The following is a 20,332-nucleotide window of genomic DNA, read 5'->3' as shown; positions in this document are numbered from 1 at the left end:
GATTGTTAACATTTTTGTGAAAAGTTCAAAACAGGTCAGAGTAATATGGTGAATTCCCTGTGGGGACAAAGTTGGGTTGAATTGAGTACTCTTTTGGCCAGTGAAAGACCCCTTAAGACAGTTTTGTTCCAATACTCGTTAAACCGTTTTCCTTTGTCAATGTTAGTGTGGATATTGGCACAGCGGTGTTCTCTCCAAATGGCACCATATTCCCTATATAGTGCACTACCTTTGACCAGTTCTTTTTGAACTGGCTGTCTTCCCAGGACCCTGAACCCAACAAGACAATTACGCAACAAAGTTGATGACTACACTTCCAAGATTTGAGGTGTTTCCTGTCTGCACAATCAACTTTGTGTCTCCCACCTACAGATCGTACCAATTTAATTGTGTTATTTCTAACAAACTCAAGACGAAACATTTCAGCACAACATTCGCATGAAATTATTTGTGATTAGATACAGGCCAAGTTGTGCAATGGACCAGATCTAATGTGTGATATAATGTACTAACTACTAGACAGGACGGGAGAGTTCTAAACAAGTTTAAATTAAATATTTTTTATTTATTTCACAACAATAAACACAGGTTGCTTTTTGTTCAATCTTTAACATTTCTACAACATAGGGATCGGAGAGCTGTACGATGGCTGGTGCACAAAGAAGTCCCTTCCTGTCTGAAGATAGTGGGTGTGCTGGAGGAGACAGCAGGCAAGATGAGGCTCTGAAGGACTGCCTCTTGGTGTTGGGTGAAGTTGCTCCTAGATGCTGATCTGGGGTCAGTTTAGCGTTCTCCCCACTAATGGTTAAGGTTAGGATTAGGGGAGGGGAAGCTGATCTTAGATCTGTACCTAGGGGAACTCAACCCGGGAGTACTGACTACCTCCTTTACCAGCTCCAGAAGAAGAGTCGACTGCCGTGCTTTGCTGGCTGCAATTGGCCCTCGATGACAGGGTTGGGCTCCGGCCGGGGTCTTGAGTGGTAAGCATTCTCAGGAAGGGGCCGAGAGGTGTCCACCTTTGTCACCTGAGAAGAAACACATAAGGGTTTAAACTTCAGAAAAGACAAGGGAGAAAAAAAGGCCGGTTTGTATACTATGCGTATGTAGAGTGAATGTTTTGCGCTTGAAAGAGAAAGCATAAACCAAGTAAATAGGCTCAATTAAAATATGTCAACAAGCTTCAAGCTGTTTTCAAAATGTGAGATAGTACTGTTTACCCTAACCTTAAAGGGATACCGCGGGATTGAGATTTAGGTCATTTTCCTACTTACCCAGAGTCAGACGAACTCATGGATACCATGTGTCTCTGCATGCAGTTTGGAGATAATTGAAGTTAGCATATCGTTAGCTCAGTACAATTTCTGGTAGTCTCCAGGTACAGTAGCCAGCTCCTTTCAAAAGCAGGGAAATAAACATGGCTACCCCCACCCCTCTTGCTTTGGTTCTTTTCCATTTGAGCTAATCAGTTGTTGTGACAAGGTAGGGGTGGTACACAGAAGACAGACATATTTGGTAAAAGACCAAGTACATATTATGGCAAGAACAGCTCAAATAAGCAAAGAGAAACGACAGTCCATCATTACTTCAAGACACAAAGGTCAGTCAATCTGGAAATATTCAAGAACGTTGGAAGTTTCTTCAAGTGCAGTCCCAAAAACCATCAAGCGCTATGATGATACTGGCTCTCATGAGGACCGCCACGGGAAAGGAAGACCCAGAGTTACCTCTGCTGCAGAGGATAAGTTCATTAGAGTTACCAGCCTCAGAAATTGCATCCCAAATAAATGCTTGGGAGTTCAAGTAAGACACATCAACTGTTCAAACTGTATTTGTCACATACACATGAAGAGACTCTGTGAATCAGGCCTTCATGGTCAAATTGCTGCAAAGAAACCACTACTAAAGGACACCAATAAGAAGAAGGAGACCTGCTTGGGCCAAGAAACACGAGCAATGGACATTATTTCCACATTACACTGGTGGAAATCGGTCCTTTTGGTCTGATGAGCACAAATGTGAGATTTTTGGTTGAAACTGAAGTGTCTTTGTGAGGCGCAGGTGTCCAAACACACACATATATATAAATTAAAGTGTTATTGAAGTATTGTGGTTGCAGGTTCACCTGCCTCATCTGAAGCCTATTATTTTAGGGTGTTGCTTTAAGGCCACCAACTGCTAACAGTCAGTATCTAGATAATGTGTGTGAAATGCTTGATAGTGTGTGATAACAGAGGTTTGTTTTTTGGGTGACTTGAACATGACTGATTAGCAACTAGCTGTCCTCTCAAGAGGAAGCTTCTAACTGTGAAGAATGCCTGTAATATGACTCAGATCATCACTCAACCAACTACAGTGCATCCCAATAGTATTGGATCTGTGACACGCAGCACTGGAAGTATTTGTAAAATTACTTATGATGCCAATTGTTGACAAGCATGCACCTGTTTTTTATTTAACTAGGCAAGTCATTTAAGAAATAATTATTTACAATGACTGCCTACCCCGGTCAAACATGGACGACGCTGGGCCAATTGTTTTGCTCAGTGAAACGACCTGTCCTGATTGGTCATAGACTCTTGCTAAAAAAACTTTAATGAGCAAGCCTTCCTTCGTGGCCTCTGTAAAAATGGTATAGAATCAGCTTGATCCTCCCACTCTGATGGTCGGACCTTTTTTAAATATTTTCAGTGGTTTTGTTAACAAACACATCCCCATAAAGAAAATTAAAAACAGGTTCCGCCCCTGGTTCGACCGTGATCTTGCAGAGTTACTCCACCTCAAGAATTGCATTTGGCGAAAGGCTCGGCACAAGCATACTCAGGCTGACTGGCTCTCGTTCAGGCAAATGACAAATAAGTGCACTCTGGCTATCCGGAAGGCCAAAGTTAGTTACTTTAAGGAGCAGTTCTCGCTCTGTGGGTCTAACCCCAAGAAGTTCTGGAAAACGGTTAAAGACCTGGAGAATAAACTCACAACTGCTCATGTCCCTTAATGTTGATGATGTGGTTGTTACTGACAAGAAGCACATGGCTGAGCTCTTTAAAATCACCACTTCATTAAGTCAGAATTCCTATTTGACTCAGCCATGCCTCCTTGCCCGTCCAACATTTCCTCATCTCCCACCCCTTCTCCCCTCCCTATTTTTCCCCTAACCCGCTACAAAGTTTCTCCCTGCAGGCAGTCACTGAGTACGAGGTGCTAAAGGAGCTCCTGAAATGTGACCCCCAAAAAACATCTGGGTCAGATGGTTTAGACTCTTGCTTCTTTAAGGTTGCTGCACCCATCATCGCCAAGCCTCTCTCTCCTTTCTGGGGAGGTTCCCATTATTTGGAAGGCAGTCACAGTTTGTCCTTTATTTAAGGGGGAGATCAAGCTGATCCTAACTGTTACAGGCCTATTTCTATTTTGCCCTCTATCAAAAGTGTTGGAAAAACCTTTCAATAATCAACTGGCTGGCTTTATTGATGTCTATAGTATTCTCTCGGATATGCAATCTGGTTTCCGCTCAGGTTATGGATGTATCACTGCTACCTTAAAGGTCCTCAATGAGGTCACTATTGCCCTTCATTTTAAGCAATGTGCTGCTATTTTTAGCGACTTGGCCAAAGATTTTGATACGGTAGACCATTCCATTCTTGTGGGCCGGCTAAGGAGTATTGGTGTCTTTGAGGAGTCTGTAGCCTGGTTTGCTAACTACTTCTCTCAAAGAGTGCAGTGTATAATGTCAGAACATCTGTTGTCTCAGCCACTGCCTGTCACCAAGGGAGTACCCCAAGGCACGATCCTAGGCCCCACACTCTTCTAAAATTACATCAACATCATAGATCAGGCAGTAGGAAGATCTCTCATCCATTTATATGCAGATTATACTTACCCTCCCCAGATTTTGTGTTAAATGCTCTACAACAAAGCTTTTTTTAGTGTCCAATAAGCTTTCGCTGGTAAGAAGAACAGTCCTCTCCCCACAGGTGTGATTACTACCTCTGAGGGTTTAGAGCAAGTACTTGGGAGTATGGCTAGATGGTACACTGTCCTCCTCTCAGCACATATCAAATCTGCAGGCTAAAGTTAAATCTAGACTTGGTTTCCTCTGTCATAATCGCTTCAGCTGCCAAACTAACCCTGATTTAGATGACCATCCTACCCAAGGGTGCTCTCGAACGGCTAGATGTGCTTTACTATTCGGCCATCAGATTTGCCACCAAAGCTCCTTATAGGAAACATCACTGCACTCTATAATCCGGTCATTTCTGTATACCCGTCGCAAGACCCACTGGTTGATTTATTTATAAAACCTTCTTTGGCCTCACTCCCCCCTATCTGAGATATCTACTGCAGCCCTCATCCTCCACATACAACACCCGTTCTGCCAGTCACATTCTATTAAAGGTCCCCAAAGCACACACATCTATGGGCCGCTCGTCTTTTCAGTTCGCTGCAGCTAGCAACTGGAAAGAGCTGCAAGCAAGAATCACTCAAACTGGACAGTTTTATCCCAATCTCTTCATTCAAAGACTCAATCATGGACACTCTTACTGACAGTTGTGGCTGCTTTGTGTGATGAATTGATGTCTCTACCTTCTTGCCCTTTGTGTTGTTGTCTGTGCCCAATCATGTTTGTACCATGTTGTACTGCTACCATGTTGTGCTGCTACCATGTTGTTGTCATGTTGTGTTACAACTAGGGTTGCAAAGGGTCGGAAACTTCCCGGGAAATTGCTTAAATTCATTTTTAAAAAGTTTATAACAGGGAACCTGTTAACAGGGAACCTTTTTTGTGGGATACACATAAGGCATTTCTAGGTCTTGTGGCATATTTTGGTTAAACTATCCCCAATTCAATGGAATTGCAACCCTCTGCACGCACAATGCATTCTTGCATCACATGTACAGCTGATTCTCAAGATTTTGCACACGAATGAGATGCTATTGAGCCCACACTACTACACTGTCTGAGCCAAGGACTACATGCTTTCTTGTAAGTTTTGATTACAATACTGGGTGGGGCGAATATATTTTATGACATACATGATTTTTTGTTAACTAGTAAATAGTAGCCTACAGCAGTGTGTTTAAATCATTCTAACTTGTTAATTTCTGCTAGTTAGTTTTTGCTACCACAGGGGTTTTAGTTTGCTAACCGAGGAGTATTAATTCACCTGTTTCTATACATGTTTCATTTTAAAACATTTATCTTAAAGGAGTTGTTTAATCTAACTGCTTAACTAGTTATCTGTATATGGAATTGTATTTGTTTGTTTTACTCTTTTTTTCTAATCTTTACAGGAAAATGCCATGGGCACTAACTGATGTGTGGAAACATTTCACTGCAGCTAATGTAGAAGGAAAAGCTGTGTACATTTGCAAATACTGTGCCAAATCATATGTGAAAAACGCAACAAAGATGCAGAATCATCTAGCCAAGTGCATAAAGTTCCCTCGGTGCTCACAACAAGCAACCTCTGATAAAAGTCTATTTGAGGTGAAAATGAAGAATCAGACACCTTATCGATAGCAACAGCTCATGGTCCTCCTGGAATTATATGTTGTTGTTTTTTAACTCAATGGAGGAACGTAGTCAGAGAAATGCTGATGAATGTCTTGCTTGAGCTGTGTATGCAACTGGTTCACCTCACAGGCAATGTGTATTGGAAGAGATTTCTGAATGTTCTTTGCCCAGCATACACCCCTCCAACCAGACATGCTTGTATCTACTATTTTGCTGGATGCAGTGTTCAACAGAGTTCAAGTGATGGTCAAGCAAATCATAGAGAAAGTAGACTCAACCAGTATTCTACAAGAGCACAGACACACCGGTCTCTACATTGCAGATGGGGTGAAGGCAGTCATCAATGACCTTAGACCACAGAAGGTATTTGCACTGGTGACAGACAATGCTGCGAACTTGAAGGCTGCTTGGTCTAAAGTGGAGGAGTCCTACCCTCACATTACACCCATTGGCTGTGCTTCTCATGCATTGAATCTGCTCCTCAAGGACATCCTGGCACTGAAAACAATGGATACACTACAAGAGTGCCAAGGAAATGGTTAGGTATGTGAAGGGTCATCAAGTTATAGCAGCAATCTACCTCATCAAGGAAAGTGAAGAATAAGAGCACCACATTGAAGCTGCCCAGCAACACCTGTTGGGGTGGTGTTGTCATCATGTTTGACGGTCTTCTGGAGGGAAAGGAGTCTCTCCAAGAAATGGCCATATCACAGTCTGTCAATATGGACAGCCCCATCAAGAGTATTCTCCTGGATGATGTATTTTGGGAAAGAGTGGTAAGCAGCCTGAAACTCCTGAAACCTATAGCAGTAGCCATTGTACGGATTGAGGGAGACAATGCCATCCTGTCTGATGTTCAGGCTCTGCTTGCAGACGTAAGAGAAGAAATCCATACTGCCCTGCCCACTTCACTGTTGCTCCAAGCAACAATAAACTGCAGTTCTGAAATACATAAAAAAGCATGAGAACTTCTGCCTGAAGCCCATACACACTGCAGTGTACATGTTGGAGCCCAAGTGTGCTGGCAAGAGCATCCTGTCTGGTGCAGAGATCAACAAGGCCTGTGGTGTCGTCCCTGCCGTGTCTCGCCACCTTGGAATGGATGAGGGCAAGGTTCTTGGCAGTCTGGCGAAGTACACTTCCAAGCAAGGGCTTTGGGATTGAGATGCAATATGGCAGTCGTGCCAACATATCTCAACAGCCACCTGGTGGAAGGGACTTTGTGGATCTGGGGCTCTTTCCCCTGATGCCTCAATTATCCTCCAAATCCCACCAACATCAGCCACCTCGGAGTGCAACTGGTCCTTGTTTGGGAACACACACACACACCAAAGCACGGAACAGGCTGACCAATACAAGGGTTGAGAAATTGGTGGCCATCCTGGCAAATTTGAGGCTTTTTGAGCCTGACAACAAACCATCCTCAACAAGGTTGGAAACTGACAATGAAGATGAGGCTTCAGAGTCTGATGTTCAAGAGGTGGACATTGAGGAGGCCGAGGGAGAAGACATGGACACCTAAGAGGAAGACAACCAAAACTTTAGTTTCTACACTATCATTTTACAGATGTATGTTGAAAACGTTTTTGGGAGATGCGATGGATCATTGGGGATCATTCAATATTCCCTTTCATTTGTTGTTCAGTGAAATCATCCCATGTGAAGAGTCAACTAGTTAAATTCGTAACTAAATTGTTTTATTTTTATTGGAAGAATTTAATAATTTGCAATCATGTCTACTTATCATGAGGTAAAAGGTTCATGTTTCTGCCTCCATATGATATGGTAAAACATATCTAATGCAAAAAACATCTACATTTAAATTGTATTAATATAAAATGTGCATATATTTCCGTTAATTCCCATATAGTCCCATGGAAAGTTTCCACCTCTGAATATTCCCCAAAATGTGCAACCATAATTGTGTTACTAAGTCATCTGCTCATTATTGAGTCAAAATGTGATATAAAATGTGATATATATATATATTTTTTTAAAAAGGTTTTATTGTTAATAATAATTCTAAGAATTTTTTTTTTTTTTAAACGCAACAAAGAGGCATCAAGTTCCCTCAGCGCTCACAACAAGCAACCTCTAATAAAAGTCTATTTGAGCTGAAAATGATGAATCAGACACCTTATCAATAGCAACAGCTCATGGTCCTCTTGGACTACAATAAAGTAGTAAAAAGTAGAATTCTAACTTCATAAATTGTAACAAACTTTCAGTTTTGCATAAAGCACAAGGATTTGTTAATAATATGACGACCCTACCCTAAATTATTGGTCTTAAGTTACTGTAATTGTGTATTCTGTACTGCCTCATGTATATATTAAAGGCCCACAGTAGCATAGTATAGCATTTTAATTTCATACATATTTACTTTTATTTGAATCAACGCTGTTCTACATCAGCCCTGAAAATGTCATAACAATATGACAACCCTATCTTGAGATACTGGACAAAACGTGTTGAAAGAATTGAGGCAGGTGATTTGGAGCCATTTTTGAGTAGGGATTAACATTGACCAGTCCGCGACCTCTCTGACCTTTTCCGATCACTTGAAAATAAGACCTCAGCAATGGTAAGGCCTATCCTCATGAAATAAATGTTCTGTGTTCCTGTTCCAAAACCACAGTTTCATTTTGATCCCTAACATCCTAGTAATGTATTTTCGTTATGTGTCGGACAAAGTTTGATTTTGGAAGAAGCTAGCCACTTACCTAGATAGCTAACTAGCTACTAAATTAGCATACCAAATGCACAACAGCAGAGAATTTATCACATTTTAGACAGTTAACTTAATAGTTATAAGATACCTAGCTGGCAAACAATTAGCTGTAAATTCCATACTGTAACTAGACCACCTGGTATATGCTGTACAACAGCGAGTGACTCAAAAGGCTCCGGACTCTCATGTGTGCTTGTAAACAAATACCACATGACCGGGGACTACCGGTAAAGGTTCATAACGAAAAATTTGGTGACAGGTGAAATGAAGTACGTGATCTTCTTTATCTCCTAACATATTGCACGTTTATTTTTTAAAATGTTTTTTTGTTGTTGAATTTTACCCCTTTTTCTCCCCAATTTCATGGTATCCAATTGTTTTTAGTAGCTACTATCTTGTCTCATCGCTACAACTCCCGTACGGGCTTGGGAGAGACGAAGGTTGAAAGTCATGCGTCCTCCAATACACAACCCAACCAAGCCGCACCAATGTGTCGGAGGAAACACAGTGGTCATTCAATAGTTAGTAAATGTGTAGATTTGACTGATACTAGATTCTACCCACTTCCTCATTCTGACCCGTTGTCGCATAGAGATGTATAGAGATCACAACGATATATGTGTCTCAATGGCACTGCCCGTGCGCTCACAGATACGTTGCGATTTCTATTATCAGTAAAAATGAACGAATTTACAAAATATTGATTACTATGTGTAACTTTTTAAGGCTGTCTGACTGGGTAAGTAAAAAAAATGATCTAAATGTCAAACTCTCGCAGTATCCCTTTAACACTGCTGGAGGACTGAAAGTCAAGTATACAGCAGTATACAGCTAGTCATTCAAAAGCTAAAAATACTTCATAAGTGGATTAACTGTTGCACGTCAGGGGCATAATATATCAGAAATATTTTTCATTACAAAGGTTATTGTTAAATGATTGCTAGTGAACTTGGGGCTTGGTGTCACCCTATGAGAGTTTGTCACATTCCAAAACAAGAAATCCACAACAACACACTAGCTAGCTTATCTTGCACTGTAGGGTATATCTAACAACAGTAGATGTTAGAGACATCTGCTTGTACGTCCCAAACAGAGACTGTTGCACAGAAATGAAAAGCTAACGATTGCTAACTAGCTAGCAAACACAAGCCAACTTTTTAATCCCAGACCTTATCGGGTTATTATTAAATGATTGCTAATGAACTTGGGGCTTGAAATCGCCCTATGAGAGTCTGTTACATTAACGACATACCGGGTGTTACTGTCGAGTAACTTTTAAAATGCCCAGAACTATACCGCGAGGCAGTATAGCTGCAGGCATTATACCTCCGGGGGACTCACCTTGGACAATTCTCCCAGGTTGGGTCTCTCCCAGCCAAGCTTGTCCAGCACACAGCTGTCAAAGGCCTGCTGATGCTTGCGGCACTGACGCAGCTCCGCCAGGTTGGAGTAGTCCAGGCAGGTCCAGTACTCTGTGAAGGACTCGGCACAGCTTCCTTTTATCTGCCTGGAGGAGAAATTGAAGCAAGCATTTGTTAAGGACACACTTTTTTTTTAAGGTGACAATTCAGACAATCACTTCCCCGGGCAGCTGTTGACTTAATTAGAGTGACTCCCTTTAAAAAAGGATCTCTTTGTAAAATGGCTTATATGGCATTGGTGAGTCATGAACGGTTGTTCTAGTGTCATTTGACTACATTGTACAGTGCCTTGAAACATGTTCAGACTAGGGATGCACGATATAGTCAGCGAGAGTATCAGAATCGGCCAATATTAGCCAAAAATGCCAACATCAGCATCGGCCCGATGTCTAGTTTAACGCCGATGTTAAAGCTGAAGTGCATACCTATATAGCGTAGGTAGGTGACGTAATGACGCCACGAAAAATACAGCGCTAAACGTGCAACACAGCATTCCTAACCTGGCCCACAATGTCTTCTGCGTGGATCGATTTGGAAGTTTCAAAGGAAGATAACAAAAAGGCCATACGCAAACGCTTGTGCTGCTGTTATTTCCTGAGGGGAGAAAGTGAAATCTTTCAATACCACAAACCTAATTACTCATTTGAAAGTGCATGACCCCCAGACGTTCATCGACGACTTGGAACAAAAGGAGAAATAAAAACGAAGTGCACACTTCCAACAACTAAACAAGTTCAAGTCAAGCAGTCATTTGAAAGAGTAAGAACATTTCAGAGAGACAACTCAAAGGCGAAATCCATTAATGCCAAGATAATGGAATTCATTGCCCTTGACAATCAACCGCTCTCTGTTGTGGATGAGGTTGGCGTTCGAGCCCCGGTACACACTACCAAGTAGGCGCTATTTTTCAGATGTTGCCCTACCGGAGTTACACAGTCTCGTTGAATCGCACATCCACAAGCTACTTGCTATGGGCGTCACTGCTATTAGCGTTACGACTGACAGTTGGACCAGCGACGTCAGCCCCATGAGCATGCCGAGTCTGACAGCACAGTGGGTCGACGAGGATTTCGTATCGAGGAAAGCCATATTGCATGCTCAAGAATGTGCTGGTTCTCATACCGTTGCTGCCATTTCAATGGCATTTGAGAAAATGTTTGAAACTTGGAAAATCCCCAAGAACAATGTACACGCTGTGCTACGTGATAATGCACGTAACATGACAAAAGCTTTGGAAGAATGTGGAGTTGCCATGTATGGGACACACACTGCAACTGGCTGTGAACGAAGGTGTTTTGGCCCAACGCAGCATATCTGACATAGTGGCAACAGGTAGGAAGATAGTGGGTCATTTTAAACACTCACAGAAGCATACAGCCGCCTGCAAGCAATACAGGAGCAGCTTGGAGTGAAAACAAAAATGCTTAATTAAGCAAGACGTTTCCACCAGATGGAACGGTACTTTTTACATAATCGAGAGCCTGCTGGAACAAAAACGAGTGCTTGGCGTGTACGCAGCTGACTGAGTTACCTGCAACAATCAGTACAAACCAGTGGACTCATTGAAAACATGAACACACTCTTAGCTCCATTCGAACAACTGACTTGAGAAAAAGTTCTTCAACTGCGTCTGCAGCAGACGTGATACCCTCTGTCATGGCACTGAAACGCCTGCTCAACAACAACTTCCGACACAGACCGTGCGGTTAAAACTTGCAAAAGTACTCTACTAGACGCTGTGAACAAGCGATTCGGTGGCATTCTCTCTGAGCCTCTACTGTGTCGCCACCGTGCTCGATGCTAGGTACAAGGACCACTACTTCTTTAACAGGCATTCTCTCTGAGCCTCTACTGTGTCGCCACAGTGCTCGATGCTAGGTACAAGGACCACTACTTCTTTAACAGGCATTCTCTCTGAGCCTCTACTGTGTCGCCACCGTGCTCGATGCTAGGTACAAGGCCCGCTACTCCTTTAACAGGCATTCTCTCTGAGCCTCTACTGTGTCGCCACCGTGCTCGATGCTAGGTACAAGGACCACTACTTCTTTAACAGGCATTCTCTCTGAGCCTCTACTGTGTCGCCACCGTGCTTGATGCAAGGTACAAGGACCACTACTTCTTTAACATGCATTCTCTCTGAGCCTCTACTGTGTCGCCACCGTGCTCGATGCTAGGTAAAAGGACCACTACTTCTTTAACAGGCATTCTCTCTGAGCCTCTTTACTGTGTCGCCACCGTGCTCGATGCTAGGTACAAGGACCGCTACTCCTTTAACAGGCATTCTCTCTGAGCCTCTACTGTGTCGCCACCGTGCTCGATGCTAGGTACAAGGACCGCTACTCCTTTAACATGCATTCTCTCTGAGCCTCTACTGTGTCGCCACCGTGCTCGATGCTAGGTACAAGGACCGCTACTCCGATGTAGACAAGAAACAGGGTTTACGTGAAACGTTAACAGACACAGCTGGACAAGATGGAAACGGACACAGTGACGGTGCGCACCGAAGAAGAGGACCCACGACAGCAGAGGCCACGGACAGACAGGGATGAAACGTCACTGCTTGACATGCATGATGAAATCCTGGTTGAGAATGAAACGACCGAACAAAAGAACAAAACAGCACAGCAAGTAAGTGAAATAAATAGGTTTTGATTATGTTTTACTGGTAATGGAGACATACGTAAATGCCAACAAAATAACTTTTGGTCAGAGTGTGTGTGTGTGTGTGTGTGAGGCGGTGTATTTTCATTTTCTGTTACTACACCGGCCAACATTTGCTAATGTTGATCTATGCCTAATGATCCTTTGGAATGCAAAAATAATGTATTAAATGTCCTAACCCCCCCATTATTGGCAGATACTAGGATACCTGACAACCTACTATTCCCAAGAATGAAGATGCACTTGGACACTACAGAAGTAACAAGCGCAGTTTCCCCATCCTAGCTAAAGCTTTGCGCATGTATCCCTGTACTAGGGTGGACAGTGAGCGCCTTTTCAGTGCAGCTTCACATATTGTAGACGAAAAAAGAAACAGACTCTCGTGACAAAGCCGAGCAGGTCCTCTTTGTGAAGAAAAATCTCAAATGTTAAAATTGTAAATGGGCAGTCATATTGTAACCCAGCCATCTAGAGTCACTGGAAACGTTACTAAGCCGAATGGCTTTTCTGTTGTTCATTCATGTATAGGTCAAGATTTTAATTTAATACAAGGCAGTATTTTTTTCCCTAAATGAAAGATTAGATGTGTTGTAAATTTGCTCTCATTTTATTAATCAAATCAGCTGAGCACATTTGAAAAGCTTAAGTTGTGTCATTTATAGCAATTTGACAGCCTAGAGACAGTCATTTGTTTGAGCAGTTAAAGCTAAAATGATGAACTGCATTTTTAGTTAAAACCAATATTCCTTTCAAAGCATACGGTCAAGATTGGATAGTAAGAAGAGCCCCCAGCAACTTAACCATCTTTAATGTGGGACAGCTAAAATATGTTTCATGAATATCTGTTATGTGATAAAATACATTCATGGAGGTGTCATTTTTCTAATTTACAAGTTATTGAACAACCTGTTCCTAACTTAACAAATGAACATATGACACTCTGTTCCTTACTATTTAACTGTACTAGAATGCTTAAAAGGCCGCTAAAATGTTAAATATCGGTTTCGGGGCTTGTTTTGTTTGGGGGCAAAGAAAATATCGGATATCGATATCGGACAAATGTCATATCGGTGCATCCCGAGTTCAGACCCCTTGACCTTTCCCACATTTTGTGTTATGTTACAGCCTTATTCTAAAATGTATTAAAATTGTTTTCCCCCCCTCATCAATCTACACACAATACCTGATAATGACAAAGCAAAAACAGTTTAGACATTTTTGCTAATGTATTAAAAATAAAAGGGCAATATTAAAATTTACACAAGTATTCAGACCCTTTACTCAGTACTTTGTTGAAACACCTTTGGCGGCAATTACAACCTCGAGTCTCCTTAAGTATGATGCTACAAGCTTGACACATCTGTATTTGGGGAGCTTCTCCCAGTCTTCTCTGCAGATCATCTCAAGCTCTGTCAGGTTGGATGGGGAGCATTGCTGCACAGCTGTTTACAGGTCTCTCCAGAGATGTTAGATCGGGTTCAAGTCCAGGCTCTGGCTGTGCCATTCATGGACATTCAGAGACTTGCGTCGAAGCCACTCCTGCATTGCGCTTAGGGTCGTTGTCCTGTTGGAAGTTTAACCTTTGCCCCAGTCTTAGGTCCCGAGCGCTCTGGAGCGGGTTCAAGGATCTCTGTAGTTTGCTCTGTTAATCGTTCCCTCGATCCTGACTAGTCTCCCAGTCCCTCCAGCTGAAAAACATCCCCATAGCATGATGTTGCAAACACCATGCTTCCCAGTAGGGATGTTGCCAGGTTTCCTCCAGACATTCAGGCCAAACAGTTGAAACTTGGTTTCATCAGACCAGAGAATCTTGTTTCTCATGGTCTGAGAGTCCTTTAGGTGCCTTTAAGCAAACTCAATGAAAGATGACTTTCAAAATGAATAAGTTGTGTGTGTGCTTGATCTTGTGTTTTCTGAACGATATAACTCCTATCTTCTGATCTTTTCCTCAATCTCCAAGATGTCTTCTTTCCAAATATAACAAGTTTTGGCATGTCAGAATCATGGAATTACACATGAATAGCAGTTACTTTTGGGTATGTCTATTTAGGCGGAAATCTACATTTTGCCATTACATTTGAGGTTAAGACAACACGTTTCCCATTTTTTTACTTGAGAAATACTGCACCAAACACCTTAGATGTAAAATTGAGCAACTAGATTTCTTGAGTTATCTTCATTTTGGGGACTTTGAGGAAGTGAAATAGGCTTCTGCGTCTACAGTGTCTCATGGAGGACAAACATTAACCAAACGCAGAATCGGTCAGGAAACATACCTCCAAGACAGGGTTTTTGTTAGGAAAATGTGGCGCCAGACCTCTGACTGGCAGCATTTTAATTTACCGGACATTTGCGAAACCTACCGGACCCATATGCAATGGGTGTATAACCTGATTAGGGCGTCCATCCACAGTGCTCAGAATGACAAATCACATTTAGATTATGGTAATTAATATTAACAGAACATGCAAGTTGAGGATGGTCAGCTTGTCGAGAAAGAAATAGACTATTCCAAAACGGACTATGGAACAATTGTTGAGTATTATACACTACTGTTCAAAAGTTTGGGGTCACTTAGAAATGTCCTTGTTTTTGAAAAAGATATCAAATCAAATTGATAAGAAAAACAGTGTAGACCTTGTTAATGTTGTAAATTACTATTGTAGCTGGAGGCGTAGAAACCAATTATCAGCAACTATCGCACCTGTGTTCCAATGGCATGTTGTGTTAACTAATCCAAGTGTATTATTTTATAAAGGCTAACTGATCATTAGAAAAGCATTTTGCAATTATGTTAGCACAGCTGAAAACTGATGTTCTGATTAAAGAAGCAATACAACTGGCCTTTAGACTAGTTGAGTATCTGGAGCATCAGCATTTGTGGGTTCGATTACAGGCTCAAAATGGCCAGAAACAAAGAACTTTCTTCTGAAACTCGTCAGTCTATTCTTGTTCTGAGAAATGAAGGCTATTCCATTCGTGAAATTGCCAAGAAACTGAAGCGCTCGTACAACGCTGTGTACTACTCCCTTCACAGAACAGCGCAAACTGGCTCTAACCAGAATAGAAAGAGGAGTGGGAGGCCCCGGTGCACAACTGAGCAAGAGTACAAGTACATTAGTCTCGTTTGAGAAACAGACGCCTCACAAGTCCTCAACTGGCAGCTTCATTAAATAGTACCCGCAAAACACCTGCCTCAACGTCAACAGTGAAGAGGCGACTCCGGAATGCTGGCCTTCTAGACAGAGTTGCAAAGAAAAAGCCATATTTCCGACTGGCCAATAAAAAGAAAAGATTAAGATGGGCAAAATACCACAGACATTGAACAGGGGAAGATTGGGAAAAAAGTGTTATGGACAGACAAATATTTGTTTGAGGTGTTCGGATCACAAAGAAGAACATTTGTGAGACGCCAAAAAAATTGAAAAGATGCTGGAGGAGTGCTTGACGCCATCTGTCAATCGTGGTGGAGGCAATGTGATGTCTGGGGGTGCTTTGGTGGTGGTAAAGTGGGAGATTTGACCAGGGTAAAAGGGATCTTGAAGAAGGCTATCACTCATTTTGCAACGCCATGCCATACACTGTGGACGGCACTTAATTTGAGCCAATTTCCTCTTACAACAGGACAATGACCCAAAGCACAGCTCCAAACTATGCAAGAACTCTTTAGAGAAGAAGCAGTCAGCTGGTATTCTGTCTATAGTGGAGTGGCCAGCACAGTCACCGGATCTCAACCCTATTGAGCTGTAGTGGAAACAGCTTGACCGTATGGTACGTAAGAAGTGCCCACCAAGCCAATCCAACTTGTGGGAGGTGCTTCAGGAAGCATGGGGTGAAATCTCTTCAGATGACCTCAACAAATTGACAACTAGAGAACACCAAAGGTCTGCAAGGCTGTAATTGCTGCAAATGGATGATTCTTTGACTAAAGCAATGATTAAAAATCATTATTTATAACTTTGTCAACTTCTTAATTATATTTCCTATTCATTTTGCAACTCATTTCATGCATGTTTTCATGGAAAACAAGGTCATTTCTAAGTGACCCCAAACTTGTGTGTATGTATATAGCTTAAGATGTTGATTAACAATTCCATTACATTATAAGTGCAGCAGTGTGCACAAGGCAGAAGGCTGTGTGAATGTTCGTTCCATAATGCAATTACCGGGAAAGTCGTCAAAAGCACACCACACATGCAAGAGGTTTCATGTGACAGAATGAAAAATATCCATTAGACATTTTTCAAGAGGGGATATCTAATATGAAACAACTAGCATGGGTTGCTAATATGACTAGGATTGTGCCTACGTCTCTACTAACTTTGCACAATGAGACTGCAATATTTGCCAAATTCTTCCTTGCAGAATTGTTCAAGCTCAGTCAAATTACATGGTGACTGCTCATGGACTGCACTCTTCAAGTCATTCCACAGATTCTGGATGGGATTTAGGTCGGGGCTCTGACAAGGTCACTCAAGGACATTCACCTTCTTGTCCTTCAGCCGCTGTACGGTTGCTTTAGCGGTGCTTTGGGTCATTGTCATGTTGAAATGTGATCCATCTTCCCATTTACAACTTCCTGGCAGAGGGATGCAGGTTCTCCTCAAGAATCTGTAAGTATTTTACACTGTCCATTTCCCCTTCTATCCTGATAAGTGCTCCAGTCCCTGCTGCAGAGAACCCCCCCACACACACACACACACACACACAACAGGATGCTGCCAGCGCCGTGCTTTACTGTAGGCATGGTGTTCTTTGGGTGGAAAGATGTATTGGGTTTTCACCAGACATATTGTTTTGCGTTCAGGCCAAAAAGTTCAATTTTGGTCTCATCTGACCACAGCACCTTTCGCCACTTGGCCTCGGAATCTACAATGTGCTTTTTGGCTAAGCTCGAATGAGACTTGATGTGGCTTTTTTTGAGGGGTGTTTTTTTTCACGCCACCCTCCCATAGAGGCCAGATTTGTGGAGCGCTTGTGATATTGTGGTCACATGCACACATTGACCAGTCTTTGCCATAAAGGCCTGAAGCTCCTTCAAAGTCTCCATTGGCTTCTTAGTAGTCTCTCTGATCAGTCTCCTCCTTGCCAGGTCATACAGTTTGGAGGGACGGCGTGATCTATGCAGGGTCTGGGTGGTGCCATAAGCCTTCCACTTCTTAATAATGGTCTTAACTGTGCTCCGAGGGATAGGCAAAGCCTTTGCACAACTTTATCTCATAGATCTTCTGAATGTACATTTCCACCCATAGTGGATTTTATGCTTTGAATTGCACTACTAAGCAGTGGAGTCCTCTAAGAACAACTGATTTTATTCTGAACTAATCAATCACTACAATTGATCACAGATGGAAGCCAATTTGCTTGATTTGTGATCTGGAAGGTGGTTGGTTATACCTCTGCAGGTTTGCAATTGTAATTGGATATTGTGGGTTACTGTGCTACTTTGAAGCAAGACATGCCTCATAATAAGAAGTAAAACATTTAGGTTTCAAACAATTAAGTATATGTTTTCAAAATGCATACTGCCTCCAGCTCATTGAAAAGTGGTGTGCGACATGCTGGAAAAGCCTGCCTTCTGTTATCTATGTATTTGCTGTTTTAGATGCTGTAGCGGCACACCTTGTGCTGTCGGACAGAGTCTCTGATGAAACTAGGCTCTGTATCTGTATGATAAACAAGATACATAACAAATATATACTGCACAGACATGTACATTTAATTCCACAAAATTATGCAAATTAACCTAGAAATGAATAAGCATGACAAGTCATATGAATTTATTGACTGGTATTTACATAAATGAATAGGCTTTAAAATAATTATTTCACAATGAGATTTTTCTTCTTCTCCCAGACAATTGGCCAGTGCTCATTTTATTTACCAGCTTTTCTATCTAAAAAAAAATGTGTCCAAAAACAGGCTATAACCGGCAAACGGAAAACTCTGCTCCAAGACTGAAATCTCGTTTTTCTCATGAGCAACAGAAAAACACACATGGCAATCGGCCTTTAAGCCTTTTGCTCCTATCAGGAGAATAGGCCACTGACAAATATCCCAAATCACACTCCGGCAACTCCATCTTACCCAGGCAACTAGAGAGAGTTCTAAATGTATCCCTTTACAAGCACATGCGTTGACTTTCTTATTGAGAAATTAACAAGTGGGTTCATAATAATAGAACCAGATTTTGTTAAAAGACATTCCAGATGCATATACTACTATCTAGCTACACCTAGGATTATTTATATTTGCAATGTGAGTGAGCTACAACTTTGAGGTGGGTGTAGGACCTCCAAAGCCTAAACAACCAGGTGTAATTATAAGTTTGTCAAATCTGGCACCATTACAATAATTACATGCATTACCATTCTCAGAAGCCCTATGTTTACATCTGGGACCAGAACTGTTTATTGGTTCCTGCTTTGGAAGTGGTGCTATTTGTGGACCTGACACAGAGAGTCTGCATGTCAAGCCCTGCCCCATTCAGTGACAGCTTCCAGTCACTGCAGAGGTGTGTGCCTGTGTGTGCACGCGTGCGCCCGCTGGTCCGGTTGCGTTATTAGTGCACAGCAGCCTTATGTAAACACAGACACCATGCCCCACAGTGAGACAACCCAGGCAGACCACTTCCATCTGTATCCCAATTATGACAGAGAAGCAGCAGCCTATAGTTATCCTATAGCTACAGCCTCCCTCTCTTGACTCTTGTTGGTCAGTTGCAGAACAGAAGTGGAAAGGTAAACATGTGCTAAGTTTAACCCAAACATAACACACACGTTGCCTTTACAATGGTGAATAAGTTAATGTCAAAACACCCTGGTAGAGTTTCATTGGATGAAAACAAAGCGGTAAAAAAAAACGATAAATTAAAACAGCAGACCTCAAAGATTAGCACGCTATTGTAGAGATGAGAGCTGAATGTGGATCAGCAGTTTCATTCATAAACATACAGGGGTAAAAAAAACAACAACATCTAATCGCATAACAACTATCACTGATTATTTAATGACACTAAGACAGTCTTGAAGTGGCTCAAGTTAAAAACAGACCTACCTTTATCACTTGGGTGTGGAGTCACTCAACACTATGATTGCCTACCTGAAGAAGTTAAGAGCACACTCGTTGACTTTCTTCCCTTCATTCAGACACTTTCTTGGGTCCTTCTCCTCCCAGCGACAGAGCATGAACTCCTTGTTGGCCTTGTCACACTGAGAGCCATAGTGGTGGGCAGCTCCCTTCAGCACCGCAGACGACACACTGATCTACACATGAGCAAGGGAAGAATATGACACTATTTAACACAAACACACATGCCGTATTTAGACACGTCTAGCCTACTTCGATATCAAACATTAACAGCTTAATCTAGTTGCCTATTGCAAAATAATTCCACAACAACACGCTAGATTGTTAGCTTATCTTGCACTGTAGGGTATAGTCAACAACCCTGGGCATGTTAGAGACAGCGGTGTTTGTACGTCCCAAACGCTAGCAAACTTTCTACCCAGATCTTATCGCAATCTAGCTATGCGTATACAATACTTTCCAATCACCACAAAAGCTAGCACACGAAACCTAGCTTCTAAAGCCAGTACAGTAGTAGCCTATTTAGAAACGTTATAACTAAGGGTTTCCAGCCTGCTAGTGCTTTATCTAACTAGCTAGCTAGCATTGCCAACCAGATTGTTCCTCAATAATATGATTCGTGCTTACCTCCTCAACATTCAAGTCGTTAAAAGTGGGAACCTCCACCAAACCCGGCATGGTTCGATTTATGTTAGAATAATCGAAATGAGAGAATAAAGTGCTAAACTCCTCAACACACTCAAGGTCCTCGTCTACCTACAGGACGAACCCGCACAAGGAAGGTCAGTGTATTGCGCATGTCTGCAGGTTTCGAATGCATTTCAGTGACGCAATTTCTTTGCGACACACAACTGAGAAAATGTGAGGCATTTCGTCTCTTTACTCGATTTTTAGAGCAATTTGCATTGTCTCAAGTATTGT

The 20,332-nt window shown here is 42.1% G+C and overlaps 1 protein-coding gene across 1 annotated transcript; it reads right to left on the bottom strand.

Annotated features, from left to right (window-relative positions):
• Positions 1-544: 544 nt before the first annotated feature.
• Positions 545-20,204, bottom strand: ndufa8 (NADH:ubiquinone oxidoreductase subunit A8). The gene is made up of 4 exons (XM_029656986.2): positions 20,039-20,204; positions 19,424-19,587; positions 9,582-9,747; positions 545-1,025 (listed from the first exon to the last, which is right to left on the bottom strand). The coding sequence occupies exons 1-4, from the start codon at positions 20,087-20,089 to the stop codon at positions 888-890; spliced, it is 519 nt and encodes a 172-aa protein (XP_029512846.2). The 5' UTR covers positions 20,090-20,204; the 3' UTR covers positions 545-887.
• Positions 20,205-20,332: the final 128 nt, after the last annotated feature.

This window comes from Oncorhynchus nerka, linkage group LG4 (assembly GCF_034236695.1).
Source record: "Oncorhynchus nerka isolate Pitt River linkage group LG4, Oner_Uvic_2.0, whole genome shotgun sequence".
In the NCBI taxonomy this organism is placed as follows: domain Eukaryota; kingdom Metazoa; phylum Chordata; class Actinopteri; order Salmoniformes; family Salmonidae; genus Oncorhynchus; species Oncorhynchus nerka.
The sequence above is the reverse complement of the archived record's forward strand: the minus strand, read 5'-3'. Positions and strand labels throughout refer to the sequence as shown.